Source organism: Dipodomys merriami, unplaced genomic scaffold, assembly GCF_024711535.1.
Source record: "Dipodomys merriami isolate MVZ:Mamm:240054 unplaced genomic scaffold, mDipMer1.0.p SCAF_2, whole genome shotgun sequence".
NCBI classification, from domain to species: Eukaryota; Metazoa; Chordata; class Mammalia; order Rodentia; family Heteromyidae; genus Dipodomys; species Dipodomys merriami.
In genome coordinates this window covers 105,262,933-105,287,251 of record NW_027203381.1, presented here as the reverse complement: position 1 = coordinate 105,287,251, position 24,319 = coordinate 105,262,933, and the positions used below count along the sequence as shown (strand labels likewise).

General features: G+C 34.8%; 1 protein-coding gene across 1 annotated transcript in view; it reads left to right on the top strand.

The window, feature by feature from the left end:
* Positions 1-24,319, top strand: part of Tmprss15 (transmembrane serine protease 15) — a 94,612-nt gene that overhangs the window by 69,161 nt on the left and 1,132 nt on the right. Inside the window, exons 19-24 of the mRNA XM_070028778.1 lie at positions 2,315-2,410; positions 5,867-5,916; positions 6,110-6,284; positions 14,021-14,202; positions 15,394-15,489; positions 20,192-20,331. Coding sequence (XP_069884879.1) covers positions 2,315-2,410; positions 5,867-5,916; positions 6,110-6,284; positions 14,021-14,202; positions 15,394-15,489; positions 20,192-20,331 — 739 coding nt within the window. The remainder of the gene's footprint in view (positions 1-2,314; positions 2,411-5,866; positions 5,917-6,109; positions 6,285-14,020; positions 14,203-15,393; positions 15,490-20,191; positions 20,332-24,319) is intronic.

The following is a 24,319-nucleotide window of genomic DNA, read 5'->3' as shown; positions in this document are numbered from 1 at the left end:
TTACAGAACTTTATGTAAAATAGCCTCTCTTCAATTTGCTGAATATCTATTGTTCATAAATATGTTGATTTCATCTAGACTAATCATATAAAATCACTAATAACCATCCTTTCATACTGCACACCAGTAGTAGATGTATGATGCTTAAATCAACATGCCAGAAATATATCTTTAATGGAAAATTTTAATAAAGGAGCATCTTGAAGATGTTCCCCATTTAGTCTCAAGTGCTGTAGAACAGATGATCAGATAACTAGAAATCACTACAGAATAAAAATGTCTGGTGCCTTAGACAAGTAGAAAAGAAAATCTTGTATTTAGCTAGGATGGCAGTTTTCTGATAATAGTAGACACCAGAACCACCCAGAAAGCTTGTTGAAACACAGATTTCTGGACCCTCTCCCAGAGTTTCTGACTCTAGTGGTCTGAGAAGGTTGGAGAATGTTGAGTGCAGTCACTGATATAGCTAATTCTGTAAGAATGTGGGATGGACAAGCAGGACATAGAAAACTACCTAGAAGAATGTTTACTTTATGGCAGATATTCAGTAGAATATGGATACTGGGAATGTGATCAAACACATCAACAAGAAGCATTGTCTAAAATGGAGATTGAAAAGTGACTGTAGCCCACCAGCTTTGCCCCCACAGTAACAAAGGATAATTCTCAGTTCCAACTACAGGACACACACACACACACACACACACACACACACACACACACACACACACATCATATATAAATGTGGTAGTAACATATTTGAACTAGAATCTCCCAATTACTAACCAAATGGTCTTCCACTTAAGCTAGATGTCTAGTCCCTTTTGTTTTAAATTTTCATATAAGGGTCTCATATATTTGGCCAGGGCTGGCCTCAAACTGTAATCCTCTTATCCCTGCCTGTGCATACCTTGTTTTACAAATGTGTATGCAACAACATCCGTATTCACTTTTGAGCTACCATCTCATCAACCTTTTTGCCAAGGAGGGTCTCAATCCATGAACCTCTCATCTTTTCCTCCAAAATAACTGGGATTATTTCTAGTTTTAGAATTCCCATACTTTTTTAAGACAAGATTTGTGTGATAACCACAAGTTGTACCAATTCAAAGTGCCTTAAAACCTGTTTGCGGCTCATTGTTTCTTCTATAATGTATGTATCGTTAGGTATCGCAAGGACAACATTGGTAAATTCCTCATGACCTCAGTGAAACATCCTTGCACTTCTAAATATCCTTCTGCCCTTTAAGGACTTCCAGACTAATATGTTTTCTAAGCATTAGCAAATATATTACATATATTTGCTAGGAAGGAAGGAAAGAAGGAAAGCAAGGAAGGCAGGCAGGCAGGCATTGAAAATGCTCCTCCCTGCTCTTTTCTTCTTATTGATCATAGTCATTTAGTTTTCCTTGAAATTTTTCTATACACAAATAACAAAGCATCTATGTTGACACTAACATTGTCCACACTTTACTGAGAGCTGAAATCATTGGGTCTTCTTTTGAAAAGGCAACATATGGGTGCTTCAAAAAATAAGAGCTTCATAATCTTACTATTTAACAGTAGAAGAAAGTCTCGGTCTAAGTTTAAGAAAATGGACCTTCTATTAGGATTCACACCTGAGAATGTGGACATATCAGATTTTTGCATAGGCGATTTCATACCCTTGGTCAGTAGCAAGGGCCTTCTTCATCCCATTATTCTCATTGATACTTCCAGGTCCAGAGGATATGTTCCTAAGAGCAATCATACAGTTTCCACCTTTTAAAATTAGAGTTTGGAATTAGACTGAAATTGAATGAAATACCAAGCAATTTTTGAAAAATAAACACAAAATATGTAGTTATGTATTTTTTTAATTGTGAAAATACCATAAAGAGGGGTTACAATTACATGGGCAAGATAATGAGTACATTTCTTATCAAGCATTGTTGCCTCCTCCTTTGTTTCCCCTTCCCATCCCTTCCCATTTCTCTCCCCCACCCCCCCACCCTTGACCAAAGTTGTAAAGTTCGTTTTTCGACATAACGACTTGTACATCTCTTTGTTGCAATGGGTCCACCAGTATCCCTATTTTAACGATATATATATATATGTATATATATATATATATATATATATATATATATATATATATATAAAATCTGCACCATCTTTTTAGGTGGCAAAACGTTTGAAAACAGATACTACAATGTTCATCTGCCTATATGAAATTTCATTTCTTTCTGTGTCTACAGTATGACAAAAAACAACATAGTTTGTGAGTCTTTAACTGTATTTTCTTTTTTACTTATATGTCTTCCCCCACTTCCAGGAGTGGAAACTCATCAATGCCTATATTCTCTACCAGAGGTGGACCATTTGTAAAATTAAGCAAAGCACCTAATAGCGGTTTAATACTAACTCCCAGGTGAGTCCTAAAATCTGTTCTTAGACTAGGTATGAACACATAGACTGTAAGGATTTTTATATGTTCATATTTTATAGAACTATAAGAATTATAAAAGAAAAAATTTAAAACTATTCAATTGAATTCAATGAAAGTTCAATTAAATTACTCCAAAAATCTCAACAACAACAACAACAGAAATAAAGCCAGCTTAAACTGATGTCACTATTATAATTATTGCAGAGATAATTTTTAGGTTCTATTTTCTGTGAAAACTAGTTCTTTTGCACTCCTGGTTTCAATAAAAATAAGTAAAAGAATCTTTTAACTGTGAAAATCTAATGACTCACAATTCCCATATTTATACTATTCTGAGGCATTTAAAAGACTAAATTCTCCACTTGCCAACACTGGATAATGGCAACCCAATCAGAAATTACCCATCTGACCTCAAATACTTAGAATGTTACACAATAGCTAACAGTGCTAAGATTTCTTTATTACATCTTTGGATGTTTTCAGTAAGAGTCTAGAAATCACTGGTAATCAGACTTAATATTATATGATCAATATTGTGTTTTAAATGTAGTACTAGATAAGGAAAATGAAATACTTATTGAATATTTTGTTGAATTTCTATCACATGACAGACACTGTGATAAGAACATTTTAGTATTAATTTGAAATCTATTAAAAGTTCTACAACTTAGATAATACTGATACACCACAAATATGAGGAAAGGAAAGCCTGAATTTGATAAGTGACTTCTACAAGTTCTCAAAGCTTATAGCCAAATTATACATTTAACCCCGTCTAATTCTACCCAAAACATTCTATTTCTTTTCTCTAACATGTCCCCTTTTAATTTCCTTAAGGTAATAGTTCACTTTAAATAGTAGTTTTATAAGCCAGGTGCTGGTGGCTCACGCCTGTAATCTGAGCTACTTAAGAGCGTGACATTTGAGTATCGTGGTTCAAAGCCAACCCAGGAAGGAAACTTCGTGGAACTATTATCTCCAGTAAACCAGCAGAAAACTGGAAGTGGTGCTTGGCTCAAGCGCTACCTTGAGCTGAAGAGCTGAATGACAGTGCCAGGCCCAGAGTTAAAGCCCTAGCCCTACAACCAACAAAAAAATAAAATAAAATAAATAGTAATTCTATAAAGGAAATAAATCAAGATGTATGAATTTTCCAGCCAGACTAAATGACAGAGTAACCCATCCATTTATATCACACTTTTATATCACACTTTTTTATACCATTGGGCCAAGAGAAAGACACAAAATCATGGTGTTGCCATTCTGGGTACTAGGGGTAACCTTACTCTGACTACAGAATCCACCCCATAAATAAATCTTGGCAAAATAAGTTCTACTCCTCAATCTGCCTAGAGAGTAAGCACCATAATTCTCTATATTCCTGAGTCACTGAAGGCATAAGATGGTGTACAACACACTGTGAAATTGTTAACTTGCATTGAATTTTCTAGTTACTAATAATTAACTATTTCTGAGCTTGATACCAAAGGAAACACTGTTTAGTCCCAGAATATTGAAAATGTCTTAAAGATGAACCATTTTGAATATAGATTTTCATTAAAGAATACTCTAAATGCAGTTTCTATGAAACTTCAAAATAGACTAGGAAGCATCAAGAAATGACTTCTTACTCAAATACAAGTGTGTATCAGCAGTGAAATTAATTTACACACCTATGGATACTATGGATATATAATGATATATCTATATCTATGTCTATATGTGTTCTTGTGGTCAATAAAATATGAGTACATGTCTTTTTATGTCTATTGAAATCATTAAAGAAACCAGACAAAACTGATGCATACGATTTCAAATACTTTGTCATTTCATGTTCCTGCATCAATGAATCTTTTGGACTGAGCCTATATTGTTTGGTTTTTATTGTCTTACTTTTCTCAAAGTTAAAGCACCTAAAAAATGAGAAAAAAGAAATGGTTGTAAGTAAATAGGTGTAAATCATTGAAGTTATGGATATATGTTATAAGTGTGTTTTAATATGCCCACAATGTGCTGTAGCTGTGTTAGGAAATGGTATGGTCAAGTACTATAATTTCTTATGTTACACTGATCTCTAGTGGTTAGATGGTATAACACATTATGAAAATGGCTTTTTTCATTCAAAACAGAATGGGTAGTTTTGAAAAGAAATAGTATTCACATTTTTAACAAATAATGAGTTTGTTAGTCGCTTATTTTATAAGTGCTATGTTGAGCAGGACTTGTGATTTATTCATCATTCATCATTCCCAGAATGAAACACAGAGCCTCATTCCTAGTGCTCCTCGGAGAATACTTTGCCAGAAGGAATATCAAGACATATTCTGGAGGTGTATTTTCTTACTCGTTTCACTTTCCACTGTTTCAGATACCTAGACTCAAACACAGTCTAAAAGTATTCAATGGAAATTCCAAAAATAGGCAAGTCATAACTATTAAATTAGGTCCCAGTCTAAACAGAGACTCAGACCTCATTTTATCTCTTAGAGGAATGAGTTGTTCTTTGTGCCCCACATTCACAGTGAATCTCTGCTTCGGTGACATTGACTACAATATTTTAATGATTGTTAGCATGCCTTATTTCACTTAATAAATGCCCCTCAAAGAAAGTAGTAGTTATGCAGTATTTCCTATATGTGAAAAGCAGAAAGTCACAATAAGCAAAGAAAAAACTGTCATATAGTTAGGTCCTAAAATCTGTGATCTACACTCATCATAAAGTTTTTAATCCATGAATTGTAAACAATAAAAGTGTTATTTTTCTGAAACAGTCCTAACTATATATATATATATATATATATATATATATATATATATATATATATATATATATATGACTACAATGTGCAATAGATACTCCATTGCAACATTAAAATGTAGGGTTTAATGGCATTAAATGTAGGGTTTAATATGATGTGTGGTTTTCAGGCATAAGTTAGACATCTTAGAACCTATTTCCCATTAAGCAGGATCTATTAGATCAGAAAATAAGACATGCAATGTTAGTTCAAGCAAAATAGCAAATATAGCAAAATATCTATCACTGACCAAATGTTAACTATGTGTAAGGCACTATAATCATTGCATTATAAATACTACTTTCAATCTTCATAAAATTTAAATACATTATGTACTATTACCTCCATTTTGTGGATTAGGAAACTGAGTTTCAAGAATACTGAGGAACTTATCCTAAACCACAGGAAAAGTAAGTGGTAGTAAGAATGTAAAATCATTGCTACTTATCATTACAGTATGGCATTTTCTTCTATGCATGTTAGCTTACTTATATTTTATGTATTGTCATGTATCAAATAGATATTTTGATATATACCATTAAGGTCCCTTTAACTAAAGATAAATAATATAATTTGCACTATATATTACATTAAATATCAAGTGCACAAATTTTGAAATGTAATTGTTTTTCTTTTATAGTCAACAGTGCTTTCAAGATTCGTTGATTTACTTGCAATGTAATCATAAATGTAAGTAAACCTTTTGATCACCTTCTCTCTCTCTCTTTTTTTTTTTGGTCACCTTCCCTTTAAGCCTTCAATTTAAAATCCTATATAGAGATTTTTGTCACCTGCACTTTTCTTTTATCATCATTCAATTCTCATGATCCAAAGAAATATCCTCCAAGTAAAACAGATATTCTTTCTTCAATTATATTAATAGCATGTGGTAGAAAGCTGGTGACTCCAGAAGTCAGCCCAAAAGTCGTTGGAGGAAGCAACGCAGAAGCAGGAGCCTGGCCGTGGCTCACTGCCCTGTATTACAGAGACCAGCTTGTCTGTGGCGCGTCTCTTGTAAGCAGAGAGTGGTTGGTGTCTGCCGCACACTGCGTATATGGGTGAGTGTGGGGTCAGAGGTCGTTTCTCCATCAAGGTTGCCATCGAAGACACTGCTATGCCTTTCTCATTTCTCAGCCTCATACCTGATCAGGGAAATATTTCTACATTCTAATGATAAAGTTTCAATAACTTTTCCCTACAGTCACCGATAAAAATGAGCACTATCAAAAATTATTCTTCATTTGTTACCTATATCAAGTATGTATCAAGTATCACATATACCAACTCTCGTACCCACACAGCATTGGAAATTTTACCATGTAACAAAGTGAATATTTGTGTTACTTTTGTTTGTCTGCTTTTCTGAGAAATGATCTAACCGTGTAGCTCTAGTTGACTGAAGACTGCGCAGTCGGTCTTGGCACTCATCATCTTCCTACACTGGTCACTCCAACTGCTGGAATTTCAGAACAGTTTTTAAACCTCAGAATTAATATTTATCACACAAATTATGCTTGTTACCACTTAATTAGGCTAATGTTTATTGTTGACAAACTTTTAACACTGAAAAGCATGCATAGGAAGCCTCCTTGTTAACAATTTTGTGCATTCTAGAAGTTTAAGTACATTTTTTGTGAATCGAAATACTTAACTACATCTCAGGTTAGACTTGTTAAATAAAATGTATTACAGTTCATTTTCATAATGAAATAGGGCCAAATGCATACAGAATCCTAGGACTTCATTCTCCGTTTTAAAATCAGCCTGTCTTCACTCAGTGCCACATGGAGGAATAGAGAACATGAAGAAGAGCAAAGCAAAGGGAGAAATTGTCATGGGCTCAGAAATATGGTCAGTATCTCCTTTCATATGACATAGAACATTCCGTTATTTCTAAGTCATTTCAAGAAATACAAGCTTCCTCATTCGGTGTTTATGAGTGTAAGGAGGACTTAATTCCTGCTTCTGATTTAGCAAGTAATGCCCTAGAGACTTTTGCCTGTGCAGTTTAGTTTTGCCTCCAAGCTTGAAGCCAGAAGCCAGTCTCTAAAGACTTGTGTGTGCTCAGACGTAGGGCAGACAGCTGCAGTCAACCAAGTGACAAAATTTTAACTCTTCCAACTAATATAGACAAAGAAGGTGACAATACATGTAAAGACAAGTAATCATTAGACCCAAAGAGTTGTCATCGTTTTAGAGAAGATAGGGAAAAACACAGAGAATGAGCATGGAAGGGTTGAATTGACACCTAAACATCTAATAGAACAGAATGAGAATAAAGCCAAAAACCAAATCCTAGGACTCTGGTGAGACAGCATCCTTGGCCAGATATCATGTTGGTCAATACACTGATCAATGGAGCTATCCCAGGTTTCATTCCATGATATCATTCTCTGATATTATATATTAGGTGCTATAGCTCAGTGATTGAATTATAGTCTCTCATAGTAAATATGCACCCTCTTGACTTTGCTGCCTCCTGAAAAGTATCTGCTATCTGTTTTTAGTCATACCATAAGAAATACCGACACAAGGCATCTTCTCCTCCCCTGTTAACGAGGATTATATTGCTTATCTACCCATATCCTCACACTGGGTAACATCAGTATCATTTCTGTGCTATAAGTAAAAGATATTTCTAGCTACAGAGTTAGTCTTTTCTAGTGTACATAGGTAGGCATTAGTCAATTAAATTAATCTTGAACCTGGTAAACTCTTTGATGTTTGATGTTCTTCCAGAACATCTATTATCTGAATGCCAGCCATACTTGTAGCAATACTAATGAAATCCTTTAATTAGCTGCCTACAAATGTATTTTTTATAAGTCAGTGATACTGATATCAAATCTTTTTAAACTATACATTCATGAAGGAAACAGAGGCAGTTTAATTAAAACAAGTGTCCAATCATGTAACACATAAAACATCTTCAAATAACTTCAGTACAAACATAAATGAACAAAGGTAAGCTATATTAAAATTATGAGTTCAAAATTATCCTTACATTGAACTTGATGATCCTTTACTACTCATAGAATTATAACTTTTCTCTATTTACCCAATGTTTTGTGCATTGACTTCCTGTCTTTAGCAAAGAAAAAAATTCTGATAAAATGTTTACACACTTTGATTTTAAAATATTTTAACTAGTATTAGAATACTGTTATTTGTCATCTGAAAACCTAATTGTATAGTAAAAACTTTAATTTCCTGATAAAAAGAATAGCCCCCATCAATCATTTTGTGACATGTACAACACACAGGGTTTGTCTTCATGACAAACATATTCTAGAGTTTTAACTAGCAGATCGTTGCATTGTCCTCTTATCTCAGATCTTAGTGTTTGGAGTCCTGTTTGCACCTTAAGAGCTGTGATTCTAGATGATATTTTTTTTAAACTCCTTACTTTGTTCTTCTATTCCCCTAGTTGCCCCCTTTAAAATCTTGAAAGAAGAATTTAGAAAATTACAGGGCAACTTTCCTGTGACTTCAAGTGCAAAGGTGATGTTGAGCCAAAGGTCAAATTTTTGATCCCATAAACATGACTGAGTTCACAGGAGTTCACATGAGATTACAGACTAGGCAATTTAGTATCAAGTCTCAATCTCTTGATCGATAGAGGGACCAGGAAGATATATACCCTATAGGATGATTATCCCAACAAAACTAAGATGCCTTTGAGTATTATGAATGATGTAAGTATGAAATAAAATGTTATTTCCATTCTTACATAGGAGAGCAGGAGAAAAAAAATCTGTGTTGTTCAATAAAGTGTCAACAGATTTATTTTATATTGATCCACTACCACTGATATAAAAATGTAAGAAAAGGGGCTGGGAAGGTGGCTCAGTGGTAGAGCGCTTGCCTTGCATGCATGAGGCCCTGGGTTTGATTCCTCAGCACCACATAAGCAAAAAGAAAAAAAGCCGGAAGTGGCGCTGTGGCTCAAGTGGTAGAGCGCTAGCCTTGAGCTGAAGAGCTGAGGGACAGCGCCCAGGCCCAGAGTTCAGGCCCCACGACCGGACCCAAAAAATAAAAATAAAAAAAATGTAAGAAAAGTAAAATGCTGAAATATATAATCTTATATGTGTTATAGCTGAGATACAGTAAGAGATTCACACTGCTATTTATAGCTTAGTACTAAAATAAGCTGATGCATCTAATATAACTTCAGAAAATAACTTTTTAAGCAATTCAACACGGATTATAAAATAGTCTTACATAGCTGATACTACACTAACAGTTGAAAATTTGAGATTCTTCTGAATGCCTCAACATTAGAAGATAATTTTAATATATTTGCTTATATATAAAATATAAACATATAGTATATATTTATTTATATAAATATAATATGTACTTGTATATAAAGTATAAAATCATGTGTGCAATGTCATTTCTCTGTTTCTTATCAACCTAGTCTATGATTTTAAGGAATTAAGATGATGAAGATTATGTCCTTCTGCTTATAGTAATACTACAGTAGTATTCTAAGTTTATAGTACATTTTTCAGATTTAAAAGATGAGCAGCTGAGAATAGCACTCAGTGGTAGAGGCCATGGCTGATATGCGTGAGCCCCTGGATTGGATCCTCAGCACTTTCCTCTAAAAGTCTCCTTTTGAAGGATAGACTTTCAGAATTTATGTCTTTCTGATAGATGTTTAATCAATTTGCAACCTTGGTTTTCTCTTCAAATATATTCAGATGTGTTCTGAAAGTCTCCTTTGGTCTATTTCCCTGACACATTCTAACAACTATTTTCACAACACACTTTTTTAAAAAAGCAGATAAAATAACCAATCTACTTCACTTTCCTTTTCTAGATGTTTCAGTATCAGATCTATGAAGTATCTCACCATCTGGAATCACACTGCTGAGCCCTCTTTTCTTAACTTCGCATAACCACATGTGATAGTGTAACTTATCACACAGCTCCAAGGCAGTGTGCATGGCCATAGGTCTCCTCAGTCCTTCCTGAACTTGGGTTGTACCCTGCATGAAGTCAAGTGATACTTCCTAAGTGCTTAACCTGTGCTAAACATTAATCTACGTTTTCAGAATTATGATACCGCCCATACCAGCTGAATCCTTTTCTTGATAATGTTTAGATTACAGGTTAAGGCAGAAAAGCTTCAAATAAGTAGTTGAGGGAAAGATAAGTACAAAAAATGAAGCATGAAATTAGTATAAACAGTAGGAGAGTGATGGGAGCCCTGGGGGGGGGGGGGATCTTCTCCATTCGTTGAAGAGGTTGTCTTTTCTGTAGTAAATGTATTGGCTCCACTGTCAAAATGGTAGTTGACAGATGATAGTTGAGTGGTTTTATTTCAGAGTCATTTGTCTTTTCCACATATCTTCTTCCTCACAGCTTCTTTCTCTTTCTCTACATATTAGGATCCTTTTTTTTTTTTTTTTTTTTTTGCTAGCAAAGGGAAGATACAGGTGGAATGTAGCAATATTCAAGCGACTTTTTTCTATACCAAAAGATACTCTATATCTGCTGTATTTATCATCAGGCTATCCAGCATGCCTACCCATATATGCCCACATTTTCCCCACACCCATCTGTCCTGTGGGTCTTCTTTACTAGAATGTACATTCTTTCAGACAAGATGTTTTAAACTTATTGAGTCTCTTTCCTTCATCAAAAATCGTATCCTTGAAGGTTTTTTCCCCTGTTTCTCAGTTTTCGGTAATTGATCAAAGATTTCCCTGTGTCCAGTAACCACATCATGATTAAATACCAGTTCTCGAGAGCGAAATGAAGATTATGAATTTAAATATTTTGTCTTCAGTGGTTCATAAATCTGAGAAACATTGACTATAACCTTTGTATTCTCCACTTACATCCACTCAGAAAAGACTCAGGAATGACAAGAGGCAGTAAATACAGAGTGGAGGAAGTTCAGACACAGAAAACTGTCAGCAATATTTGGAGGAGAAATGTGAATAGTGATTTTCCTAACCATGTACTACTTAAACTGGTGCTGAAGCAAGAGACACATAAAAGAGATGTTATTTTCCAAGCAGCATCATAACAATCTTTAAGAATATGTCAAATTAACCTTGTAAATTATATTTAATTAGGCCAGTAGCTTGAAGCCTTTGTACTTAATCTTCACAGTTCATGATTTGTGTATTGTATTCTAATGAAGACTTTAAAATAATGTGAGGCAGTGGTGATTTCTTCACTCTGTGTTACCTACAGGCTCTCTCATAGCAGTAATTATAATGATTAAATCTCAGATGAAATATAGTACTTACAAATTTAGTTAAGAATTTGGGAGCTTATCTGTTCTTTCTTTTGAGTTGTTTTAATCCAACAATGATTTAAATCTATAGCAAGTAAAACACACATGCCCATCTAAACTAAAGGACGGATTCTGAAGAAAATTAAGTATAAAAACATGTAAGCAGAAATTTTACTTATTTTTCTTAATAATAGATATTATATAATATATGTGTATATAGAGATATATACATTCTCTTAATTCCAAAGCACAATCTGTATAAAGGTCTTCTATCCCTTCAACAAATATTGGCTAATATTACTGAGAGAAAAAATTTACTCTCATAAAAATTTCTGTGCAGAAATACAAATATATATAATGTGATACGTGAGTTATATAATTATAAATAAATAAAATTAAGTACAAAGTAAGAAACGCATGAGGTAGTAATTTTAGGAATAGTTTACTGCAAATACCAAGCAAATTATGAATTAAATATTGAATTAAAACACCAGTCTTTGAAATAGTGTAAGTACATGTTATTTATCTGTCATCACAGGCAGGTAATCAAGTGAAATTAAGACAGCTGAGATTTAGAAAATGAAATGATTACATGATAGGCAGAGAAGGAAATTCAGAGGTAGCACAAAAAGGGAAAGATTTCACTTTATTTAAAGAAGGCCCTGGTAGATATGGAATACCTGGGAATAGGGAGGACAGAGTGTAGTCAGGTTAACTGCAATTATCAGGGTTTCGAGTGTGACTGAAATACTGAATCCTCTGTCCTAGAACTGGGAAAGCAAGGCCTCTTGAGAAGCAAACAGGCCTTGTGCTATACCATAATACTCTCCCCCTAGCATCCGGGACACCACCAGAGCTGCCAGCAAGAGCTAGGAGCAGGATGTCATGCCCTAACTGGGCCCAGATAACCAAAACCAGGCATGGTGCTCCCTTCTTTTTGCCACTTCCTCAATTCCCTCTTGTCAATTCTCACTTCCTCCCAGGGAACCCTGCCTAGAACTGTTATGAGACACCCCCCCACACACACACACACACTCCTACACACACACCTGGGATCTTACCCACCCTCTCAGTCTTTTCACTCAGTTTTCACTTTCTCCCACTGAACCCTGTCCAACACAGTATGGGCCCCAGATCTGGCCCAAGTGCAGGCTTGTTAGTCAGGCTTAGCCCCTGCCTACCCATGTCTGCCCACGCCAATGAAAGCAAACCAGTACCAGCGCAGGTAGTATGGTTGTTAGTGGATGTTCACTGAGTATTGAGATATTCATTAGCTTAACTGATAACTGTTATTTGACAAATATCCAATACAGGAAAGAAAACAAAAGGGGGATTAAAAGATAAACAGATGGAAAGTAACTTCATGCATTTGTAGGTACCCTGAACTTTAACATTCTAAACACCACATTAAACTAAACGTCTGCCACTGCTAAGACTCAAAATCATCAATGCTTCTCACTATAATTGCAGACATTGGATTTTGATTTCTTTGCAGATATGATTTAATTGGCTTAATTCCAGTTGTTCACTGGTAATTCCTTAGCATGAAGCTATTGTGGGCCAATAATATACCTGGGTGTCTTTGTGCATTTTCAAATTATAATATATTACCCAAGTTCTGTCTTACAACACCTATGCTATCCATTACAAGTATATTATCCATAGGCCAACATTGAGTAAGGAAATTATTCAAGTAAGTACCATGATAGGGTTAGCCCTCTAAATAGAAAAACTCACCTGAACTTCCTTTGAGTATTATTTTAAATACAGCAGAAGCCTGATAAAAAACTTAGACTATAATCAAAAGAGTAAGATGTAATCAAATATAAAGGTTTTCAAACTACACTGTATATTGCTATAAGTGTAGTGTCTTAATTGGAAAATATTTTTATAATTGCCTGGTGGTCCAGTCCAGAAAGACATCAGACCACAGTGAGGAAGAAGAGAAAGCAGGTATCTTTTCTTTTTTTTTTATTATAGACATTCTGAATTGTCTTTTTTTATTGTGAAAATACTGTACAGAGGGGTTACAATTACATGGGCAAGATAATGAGCACTGAATTGTCTTAAAATTCACTCAAAGTCAAAAATTTCAAGAAAAAGTTATTTACATTTACTGTTGACTTTTTTGTGTCTTCTTAGATATCTTTTTTTTTAAATTTAATTTTATTTTATTTGAGAACATACTGTACAGAGGGGCTACAATTACATGGGCAGGATAATGAAAGCAGGTATCTTTTCTATCTGAAATTATTCCAGTTGGTTCTGAGATAAAGCCAGAGTAGAGAATCACATGCTAAAATTGGAGATCAAGAGATTGACATGTTAAAGATTATCATTAGTTAAGACTTTTTCCATAAATTTGTCCTATTTTATTGTCAGTTAAAAATAATAAACAAATATTTTGAAGAATTCTTAGTACAAATATAAGAATATCATAGAACAGGCAAGCATAGTTTTAAATTTGCATATAAGATGTGATCAGATAACTAGCTGTTTTAACCACAGAGTTTCTCATCTTTCCTTATTTACCAACTGCAGGAGAAATGTAGATCCATCGCGGTGGACAGCATTCCTAGGCCTGCATATGAAATCAAATCTGACTTCTCCTCATATAGTAACCCGGTTGATAGATCAAATTGTCATAAACCCTCATTACAATAAACGGACAAAGAACAATGATATTGCCATGATGCATCTTGAATTTAAGGTGAATTACACAGGTAAAAATAAAATCATTTTCATCATCTTATTTGCATAAATTGCTCCAAAAGAAGAGTAGAAATATTATCAGTATGAGTTCATTACTACTTCATAAAATTGGATGATCTGTTATAGAACTCTTTGTAACTTATATGGAATTGGTGTATGCAGAGCATTAAATTACCTTCATGGAAGTATTTAAATCTAGACATCTGGAAAGGACGTGTAGAATAAAACTCTTAGATCTCTCCATATTAGCACAAAGAAAGATGTCATAATATTACACATGTCCTCTCCATTTTTTACACAATAGTAAGGTGAGTCTATCTACCAGGAAGGATATGGTAAGACATAAACGGAGAGAACAGTATAAAGATTGATTTAAGTGAACCTTATGGGAGAACTTATAATACTACCAGAACAGTAAAAGAATGACTTCCTCTAAATTCTTGGAAAATGTGCAAGAATTCACTTGAGAAAGTCAACTTTGTCCCAAAAGATTCTGCTCAATCCTAGGGTTTACTTTGAAATGTTTTCCAATGCCCAGTTCGAAGAGAGTGCTGCCCTCTTTGTTTGCCTGGAGTTTCTTTGTACATGTATTACAGAACTTATCAAAATAGACTATTGCTTTGGTTACTAGTATAGCCCAGACTTTGAGGATTATCATGGTATCCTAATTTTTGTGTCTTCTCTATGTTTTTATGGTAGTGGGTACTTACTGAACTCCAAGCCACTTATAAATTGATACAAAGGGCCTTTAAGGGCAGTGGGCAATGTCAATGCCACTATACAAGACCTGTAAGATAACTTTTTTTAATGTGGAGATAATTGGAGACAAATGTTAAGAATGTCTTAATGTATTTTAATACTGAAAAAAGCCTAACCAAGAGTTCACAGTATTGACTCTACTTATGATTATCATGATTTAAAAGTCTAATATAAGTGAATAACTCCTGACCCAAGAAACTCCACATCACAAAAGGCACAATGTATAGTATTAATAAAAGACATCAGTGACATCCAAAAAATGGTCAAAGAAGGGTTGCTCTAAAATACCTTTGTTTCTTGATATCTAAAAGGTGTTTGCATTAAGATGAAATATAAAAGTACAAGCTTTATAGATTAAATTTTGAAGTGATTGACTTTTAAAATGGGTTAAAATGCATATGTGTATGTAATTGTTTTTGTTAATTCACCTTGCTTTTTTCCAGATTATATACAACCTATTTGTTTACCAGAAGAAAATCAAGTTTTTCTTCCAGGAAGAAATTGTTCTATTGCTGGCTGGGGAACAGTTATACATCAAGGTAAATGATTGGATTTGAAAGAAGGGAAAATGCATGCTGGTGGGACACATGATATTGGAAATCCTGGAAATATTTTTAACATTTTGGCAACTTATACTCTAACAATTTTGCCATACTTCCCAAAACCTTTGCCAGGTTTAGATTAATATTTTATTTTATAAGCATTCCTAGATTACATAGAAAATATTATAAAAGTATAACCATTGAAAAGATCTCAAGTATCCCCCAAATTGAATATTTAATTGTAAGTACATATAAGCATTCTGAGAAATAGAAAAGATGTATCTGTTGAAATGAATCTAACTCAAAGTTACCAAAATTAATTTTACAAAATACATGGGTTAAGTCTTATCAAAAGTCAAGTTTGCTTCACTGCAGTAGGAATGAATGATCCCAAAAAACAACAAATAAAAAGTTCTGGTGAGGGCTGGGAAGGTGGCTCAGTGGTAGAGAGCTTGCCTTGCATGCCTGATGCCCTGGGTTTGATTCCTCAGCACCACACAAGCAAAAAGAAACAAGCCGGAAGTGGCGCTGTGGCTCAAGTGGTAGAGCACTAGCCTTGAGCTGAAGAGTTGAGGGACAGCACCCAGGCCCAGAGTTCAGGCCTCAGGACTGGACACCGTCCCCCCCCCTCAAAAAAAAAAGTTCTGGTGAATCTAGGGTTTCTCCTATTCCATCCTGTAATAGTTTCAGTGTCTGTTTTGACTCCAAGGTCTTTGATCCATTTGGATCTATTCTGGTGCAGGGTGAGATATAAGGATCTAGTTTTAGTTTTCTACAAGTGATTAACCAATTTTGCCAGCACCATTTACTGAAGAGGCTGTCTTTCTTCCATTCTATTTTTTTAGCTCCCTTATCAAAGATTAGATGGCTATAGGTCTGTAGGTTCATTTCTGGGTTTTCAATTCTATTCCATTTGTCCTGAGGTCTGCTCTTGTGCCAGTAGCAAGCTGTTTTGATTACTATGGCTTTGTAGTAGAGTTTGAAATTTGGTATTGATATTCCTCCACCATTGTTTTTCTGTTAAGGATCATTTTTGCTATTCGGGGTCTTTTATTGTTCCATATGAATTTTTGGATTGCCTCTTCTATTTCCTTGAAGAATGAGGTTGGAATATTGATAGGTATCACATTGAATTTGTAGATAACTTTGGGAAGTATTGTCATTTTCATGATGTTGATCCTTCCAATCCAGGAGATGTACAAGTTATTATGTCGAAAAACGAACTTTACAACTTTGGTGGGGGGCGGGGGGGGGGATCAGGTGGGGGGGGAGAATATGGGAAGGAATGGAAAGGGGAAACAAAGAGGAGGCAACAATGCTTGATAAGAAATGTACTCATTACCTTGTCCATGTAATTGTAACTCCTCTGTACAGTATTCTCACAATAAAAGAAAAAAGAAAAACGTACTTTACAACTTTGGCGGTGGGTGGGGGAGCGGCTGGGGATGGGAAGGGATGGGAAGGGATGGGAAGGGGAAACAAAGGAGGAGGCAACAATGCTTGATAAGAAATGTACTCATTACCATGCCCATGTAATTGTAACCTCTCTGTATAGTATTTTCACAATTAAAAAAATTAAAAAAAGTTCTGGTGAAGATGAGGAGGAAAGAAAATGCTTCATATTTTTTGTTGGGATGTAAATTAATACAACCATTGTAAGGTTCACCATGGAAGGCAGCCCCAAATAAATTACAAATAGAACTACCATACAATTTAGCAACCTCACTACAAGTTCTAAACCGACAGGAAATGGAATCAGTATGTCCAAGAGGCATCTTGTTCTTAAGTTCATTGCAGTATTAATCACAAGAGTCAGGAAATGGAAACAAAGTTGAGTATCAATCAGTGATTAATAGGTAAGAAAAATGTGATAAATGTTTCACAATGAATCACTCTGCAGCTGAGAACACACTGCCATTTTGTCTTTTGAGATAACATGGTTATCTCCTTCTTAAGGATAACATATCAGGCACAGGAAAACACAATCCCACTTACATGTGGCCTCTGGAGAAGCTGAACTACTAAAGACTGGGGAAAGGGGGTGATTAATAGAGGCAAAGGAGAGTAGAAATGTGGGAAGCTCCATCCATAGGTTCTAAGCTACAATTCCAACAAAACAAGATGCTCTGGTGTGCATTAGTGTCCAGTAGGGTACCTAGATGCAATGATAGTTTTCTGTGCATTACGTTTTAAAAAGCTATATGAAATTATTTTCTTTTACCATAAGGTATGATTTGCTTAAACTCAATTAATGTTACACAGTGCACCAAAAGATGACATGGTGACATAGTTTCTCAAAGGTATATACATATGATTTCACTTAATGAAGTTTTAATGTATTCTCATACTTTGAAGGCCTTCAATAAAAATCTCGATGCTCATTGGCTAACAACAAGCATCCTAACAGAATTCCTAACAGGAGGCCTCCATCCAAGAAGCATGCCAAGCAGAACGGAAACCTACCTAAGTATTGTAAAAACCCCTACCTCTTTCCCACAAACAAATGATGTCCATCATGCTTAAGAGTCTGAGATTTGGGGGGGGGTCTGTGAATACAAGAACTAGTGAAAAATACCCTAATTTCATAAGAGAAAGCAGGAAGGTCTGAGTCAGATGTTTGCCTGAGTGATCCCAACAAAGATTCTGCTCAGAAATTACATTATATTGCTCAAAATACTTTCATGTCAGTTCTCCCTAAAATATATTAAGGTCAAACACTGTATATTCTTATATTTCTCCATTTGAAACATGTCATGATTTATTAAATTGGAAATATAAAGAGTAAAAATGACTTCTAAGTAGATATATTTTCTTTCAGGCTTCAATCTAAAAGACATTTTCAGGCACAGTGTAGACTCTTCAAAAACAAATTATGTACTAATGAAATTTGAGACTCTATTCCATAGGGGGGAAAATTGAGCTGTGGAAATTTAGCACACATTCACTTATTGTTAGTCAGAAACATGTTTAATTGACTTAAGAAAGTCTCCAATAGAAGAATGGAGCCAGAAACAAAAGTTATATCTGAGATCAAATTGATTTAGAAATACATGACTATATTATGCTTCTTGGATAATTGAAATTTTAATTGTAACTTTATGAACTTTGTCTTATAATTTCTACATATCTAATTTCATAGAATCTGAATTTTCCATTCTGTGAGAATATTGTCCTGACCATTTTTAGCTAAGAAATCCAGGAATATTCTATTTCATTACAAAGACATGATGTGATATTTGTTGTTTAAATTAAGCCTATATGTACATACTAGATAACTTCCTGAAATTTTTATATATGTCTCTAAGGTAGGTAAATCTGTTGTGTGGAGTTTTCTAGGTTATCCTCAAGGCAACTCATCTTAGCAAATAAATATTAAAACTAAGTATGTTGCTTATATTTTCCTACAGCAAGACAATTTCATATCTACTCAAACAAAATACTCATTGACAAGGAAAAAAATTGCTTTGCTTTTTATTGTAAAGCATGTCCACCAACCTGTCATCATAGACTAGATGACAGTGAGGTTCGAAGTTTTCTCTTCCATTTCAATCTGCCCAACTCACTATCTTACTGTCTGTTATCACACTTTGAATATTGTAGGTGGTTTACTACTCAATTCACAGGAAGTGCTCTTCCCAACACTAACCGCACTCTTGAGATACTACCTTTAAATCGGCTGTGATAGTCCATTTACAACAGGCAAAGAATAGGCTTTGGGCTTTTATTTATGTCTGAGAACCAGTTGCTACACATTTATCAACACACCAATGAGTCATAGATATGCTGTATTCATTCCACCTAAATCACTCTCTCTCTCTGTATATGCACATTTTTCTTCTTAATTATTTTTAGTATATCAATGAAACATAGATCAAAAACATGATCTTGTACATTTCTGTGGCACTGGATGACAAAGGCATGAAATTCTCTTTAACTTTCTTCTTCTCTTGAGGAAGCAAGTCGACGAGGCTGATTATTAGAAAGTGCTTATGCTTTACCTATCCTGGGTTCCTGGCACCTGTTTGTTTCATAGCCCTCTTGGGGTTCATAGTTTAGTAAACAGATTCATACTTCAGGAGATGAGTCACTTGAAAGGGAGAATGTAAATACACTGTGATAATAAATGCTTCTTTTCTCTTTACCAACATGTGAATGGCACACTGATTGCCCCTGGACCAAAGCACAGTTCATGGGAGCTTGTAGTGTGCACCTGCTCACTCACATAGTACCACAGAGAAGCTGAACAACTTTACACTAGAGGGAGAAAGGGAGGGAAGGAAAGAGGGAGGGACGTGGGAGGGGCTCCTCAGGTGCCAAATGAAAGCATTTCTGGATTTCTGAGTCAGGGCTAATTTCCATGAATGAAACTCTTTGTGTAAGTGGGCTTTATTTCCATGAGAAATAATGTAACTGTTTAAAATTATTGAAAATACCTAAAGACTACTCTAGTCCAATGGACCATTCTGAATAGCCCTTGGGAAAGAAATAAGTGCATCACTGCTCTGTGTGTGCTGAAATCCACAGATGGGTTTTATTTAGTATGTGCTTAGGAGTGCAAGGTTAGTAGTTAGTTCCATTTTTCTATCCACACAGTGCTCAATCATGAGAGGAAAATGTTGGAATAAATAAGACTGATGGTGCTTCATTCAAGAGAGCACATCACTTCTCACTGGCTGTCTGCTTCATCCATTTTGAACAGGTCCAACTGCAAACATATTGCAAGAAGCTAATGTTCCTCTTCTATCAAATGAGAAATGCCAGCAACAGATGCCGGAATATAACATTACGGAAAATATGATATGCGCAGGTTATGAGGAAGGAGGAATTGATTCTTGTCAGGTGAATATGTAAATATGGTTATCTTGCATTTTCAGGGAGCGTTGCAATTTAATTATTTCATTTGAGTAAAGAAATCAACCTTGAACTTCAGCTCTTCTTTTATAAAAGAATTTTTTCTACCTATTTTCATAGTACTCCTAAATGGACAAAATTAAGTTTTATGACAAAGAAGCAGAAATGTGTTTTAAGAGTTGGTATGATAAGAGAGTGTGTGAGGTGGTAAGGTAAAATGAAGAGAAGAGTGATGGATTTGGTTTGAGCCTGAATATGCAACTCAGCTGAGAGATCTGATTTCAAATATCTTTTGTCTTTTTCTTTAGTTATTGTTGTTGTTTTTGTACTGGAACTGGGGCTTGAACTCAGATCCTGGGAACTGTCCCTGAGCTTTTGTGCTCAAGGCTAGTGCTCTACCACTTTGAGCCACACTGCCTTTTCCTTGTTGCCAATGTTCTAATTACTTTTAGACTATCAATGGAAAACAAATCAAACAAGCCTGAGGGCTAATTTGATCTGTAGACCCCCAAAATTGTCAATCCTGAACTTAAAGTATGTCCCCATGTCAAATGACTTGAAACAATCTCTAGATTAAAAACTCTGAATAGCTTAATAGTGCCAGTTTTTCTTAGTGATCAAGGGAGTGTAGCCTAGCATAACTCTGAGAACTATAAATTTTCTATACTGAAAAATTTTTATTAATTTTTAAATGTTATTTTAGAGATGTAATGAGATGGGCTCACTATAATAGGAATACCAACACTGCACCACATTTGAAGTGTCAATAATCTTTGGCCTGAATGAAATCTTATCTGTGTACTATCCTTCCAAAACAGCATCTTACCTTCTAGAAATAATGGAACCAACTATGAGCTCCATGAAAGACACATTTATTCAACATATAGAACTTCTCTAATTTTTGAATCATAATTATTGGTGGAGTAGTCATTAAGAGCCTGAATTCCATGTTGAGACTTTTTTTGCACGTTTTAAGGACTAAATTCCACATGTGAAAGAGAACATGCGATATTGGTTTTTCTCAGTCTGGCTTATTTTGCTTAACACAGTGGCACTCTAGATCTGTCTGTGGTTCGTGAATGACTTACTCTTTTTCTCACATTGTCCATTCATTAATGGTTACCTTGACTGAATTCATATATTAAGTCTTGCTGTAGTCATGAGTGGTTTTAATATTCTGATAATTCATATTCCTGAAGAGCCAGTTTCATGGTCTTCCTGATAAGAATAAGTCTTGGTGGGAATAACTGAGTTTGGACAAGTAACGGGATTTGTGGAGAGGCATACATGAGAAAATACATGTAAGGCAACAAGTAAATATTCTCCAATATTAATTTTTTTGGGTGGTCCGGTCGTGGGGCCTAAACTCTGGGCCTGGGTGCTGTCCCTCAGCTCTTCATCTCAAGGCTAGCGTTCTACCACTTGAACCACAGCACCACTTCTGGCTTTTTTCTTTGTGCTTATGTGATGCTGAGGAATCGAACCCAGGGCATCTGGCATGCAAGGCAAGCACTCTACCACTGAGCCACTTTCTCAGCCCCTCCAATATTAATTTGTATCATGAGACTTCATAAATATACTTCTGTGTATGAAAATTAATAAAATATTAATTCATCATCATCTCCTGCATTAAATTAAACTTATTAGCATTAAAAATCAAATGAAAAATTTATGCATGGGCATAAGAAGTTATATCTTGAGAAAATGGTTTAAGAATAACAACTTGTTTCATATATACATATATTTAAATGAATAGAAAAATATATATTGAAATAGATATATATTTGAAAATTTAATAGCAAATACTTCTGCAAATAAATCTGTGTATGAATTTTTAGTTAACTCAATATCTTCAGTTTTGTTCAACTTTCAGATTATTCTTTTTCTGCTTTAATGAAAACTGGCAAATTCACGACAAATCAAATAACTTTCTACTTGCTTAGAATTTACCTCCAGATTTTTATACTCCCTTTTAAAACTAAAAGTGTGGTAAAGGTAGATATACTGCCATTTCTGGAGATTTATAGGATTATTGCACAAGAAGGAAATCAGCTGTACAACTTCAATTATAGCTAATGGGGATTGTGTGGCAGATACTCACACACTAAGCACAAAATATGATGGCTAATATCATTTATTTTAGTGTTACATTCAGCCAATAACTCATTCCACACCTCTAAAATCTCAGTTGGCTCTGCTTTCTATAGAACCCAAATAGGTTATTCACTAGTAAAAATGTCTCATACAACAAAATATGTTGTGTAATAGAATATATTATAATTGAGAAATCAGTTCTCTATATTGTCACATGATTTCTTGGATCAAGAAATAGTACCAATAATGAAGCTGTTTTTACTGATGCACTTCTTGAATGCGTTCTTAGAGGCATTATATTATTCTTCTTAGAAGAATTATTACTATTATTTTATTTTTATTTTTATCAGGGTGCTGTCCCTCAACTTTTCTATTTAAGACTAGCACTGTACCACTTGGAACCACAGCTCCATTTCCATTTGTAGTTAATTGGAGATAAAAGTTTCACAGACTTTCCTGCCTGGGCTGGCTTTCAACCATGATGACCAAATCTGTCTTCTGAGTCACTAAGATTACAGGTGCAATCCACCAGTGCCCAGTGAAGCTGTTTTAAAAGCTTTATTATTATTATTATTAAGGAGTTTTACAGAGGGGTTTTAATTTCCTAATTCAGATTATGAGTACATTTCTTTTTTGGACATGGTCAACCTCAATGACAACACTTGCCATTCTGGGTCTTCATAATTAAATAATTAAATTCCGGTGCCCTACCATAGGCTCACAGTATTGAGCCAGTTGTGCACACATTTTCTCTTTATAAGACTGAGGGATGGATATTCTCCTAATGATTCAAAATTGGTTCTTTACCAGTGACTTTCAAAGCATGGCCTCCAGTCTAGCAGACGGATTAGCACCACTTGAGAACTAGTTGGAAATACACATCTCAGATGTGAAGTTGGAGCCTAGTGATGTGTGCTTTATTTTGCTAATCAGGAGATTGTGATACACAGAGAGGACAATGATCACCAGCCTTTACATTTTTACTCTAAGGAGACAAAGGTTTCTTTATCAATATATGATCCAAGTGAACCATATTCTTTAGTTGATCTTTTAGGTATGGGCCATTCATTCATATTTTTAAGTACATACTCATCTCTGAAATAGTAGAAGGAGTATTTTTATTGAACAATCTAGAAAGTAAATCAAGGTGATTACTTAATTAAAGTAGAGTCTTGTGGCAAGATGTAAAGAACTGATGTGGAAGAAACAGAGTTAGGTCTCTCCGCAGAGAAGCAATAAGCTTTGCTCACGGTTGTTGAGTGAGTAAATTAAAATCCTTGTACATATAATAAAAATGTCTGGATCAATATAATCAACGTCTTATCTATTATTTAAAAGTAAATTAGCTTTGAGAGCAAGAGCCCAGTGAATCTTTTAAAATTACCAGAGCTGTTAAAGTTTACTTTTAATAATTTCTAAATCATACCTAAAATATTTGGAGACACATATATGTATATTTTATATATATATATATATATATATTCAGTTCCATAAACATAAACACTTGTGTGAAGACTACTAGTGACTTAGGCTACAAAAATACAAATCACAATCCCTACCTTTGAACAGCTTGAGCACATTTTTTGCTAGAATAAAGGTGGGCTGTAGTTGCCAATGCAATTTATGTTCCTCTCCACTCAAAAGAAAAAAAATGTGCTTTGATAGGCCACATTTTTTCCTTTAAAAATATGACTGAAAGATGATAAAGAATCAGGCCAAATGTCTCTCAGGATATTTCCTAGCATTAAGCTGAGGGTGAAATATTCCCTTACACCAGTGATTCCAAATGCAGTATACATTATTTCATAATGTATGAAAAATATATATTGTCTACTCAAGAGGCAGAGAATGGGTGTAGATGATCATCATTCAAGGTTAGCAG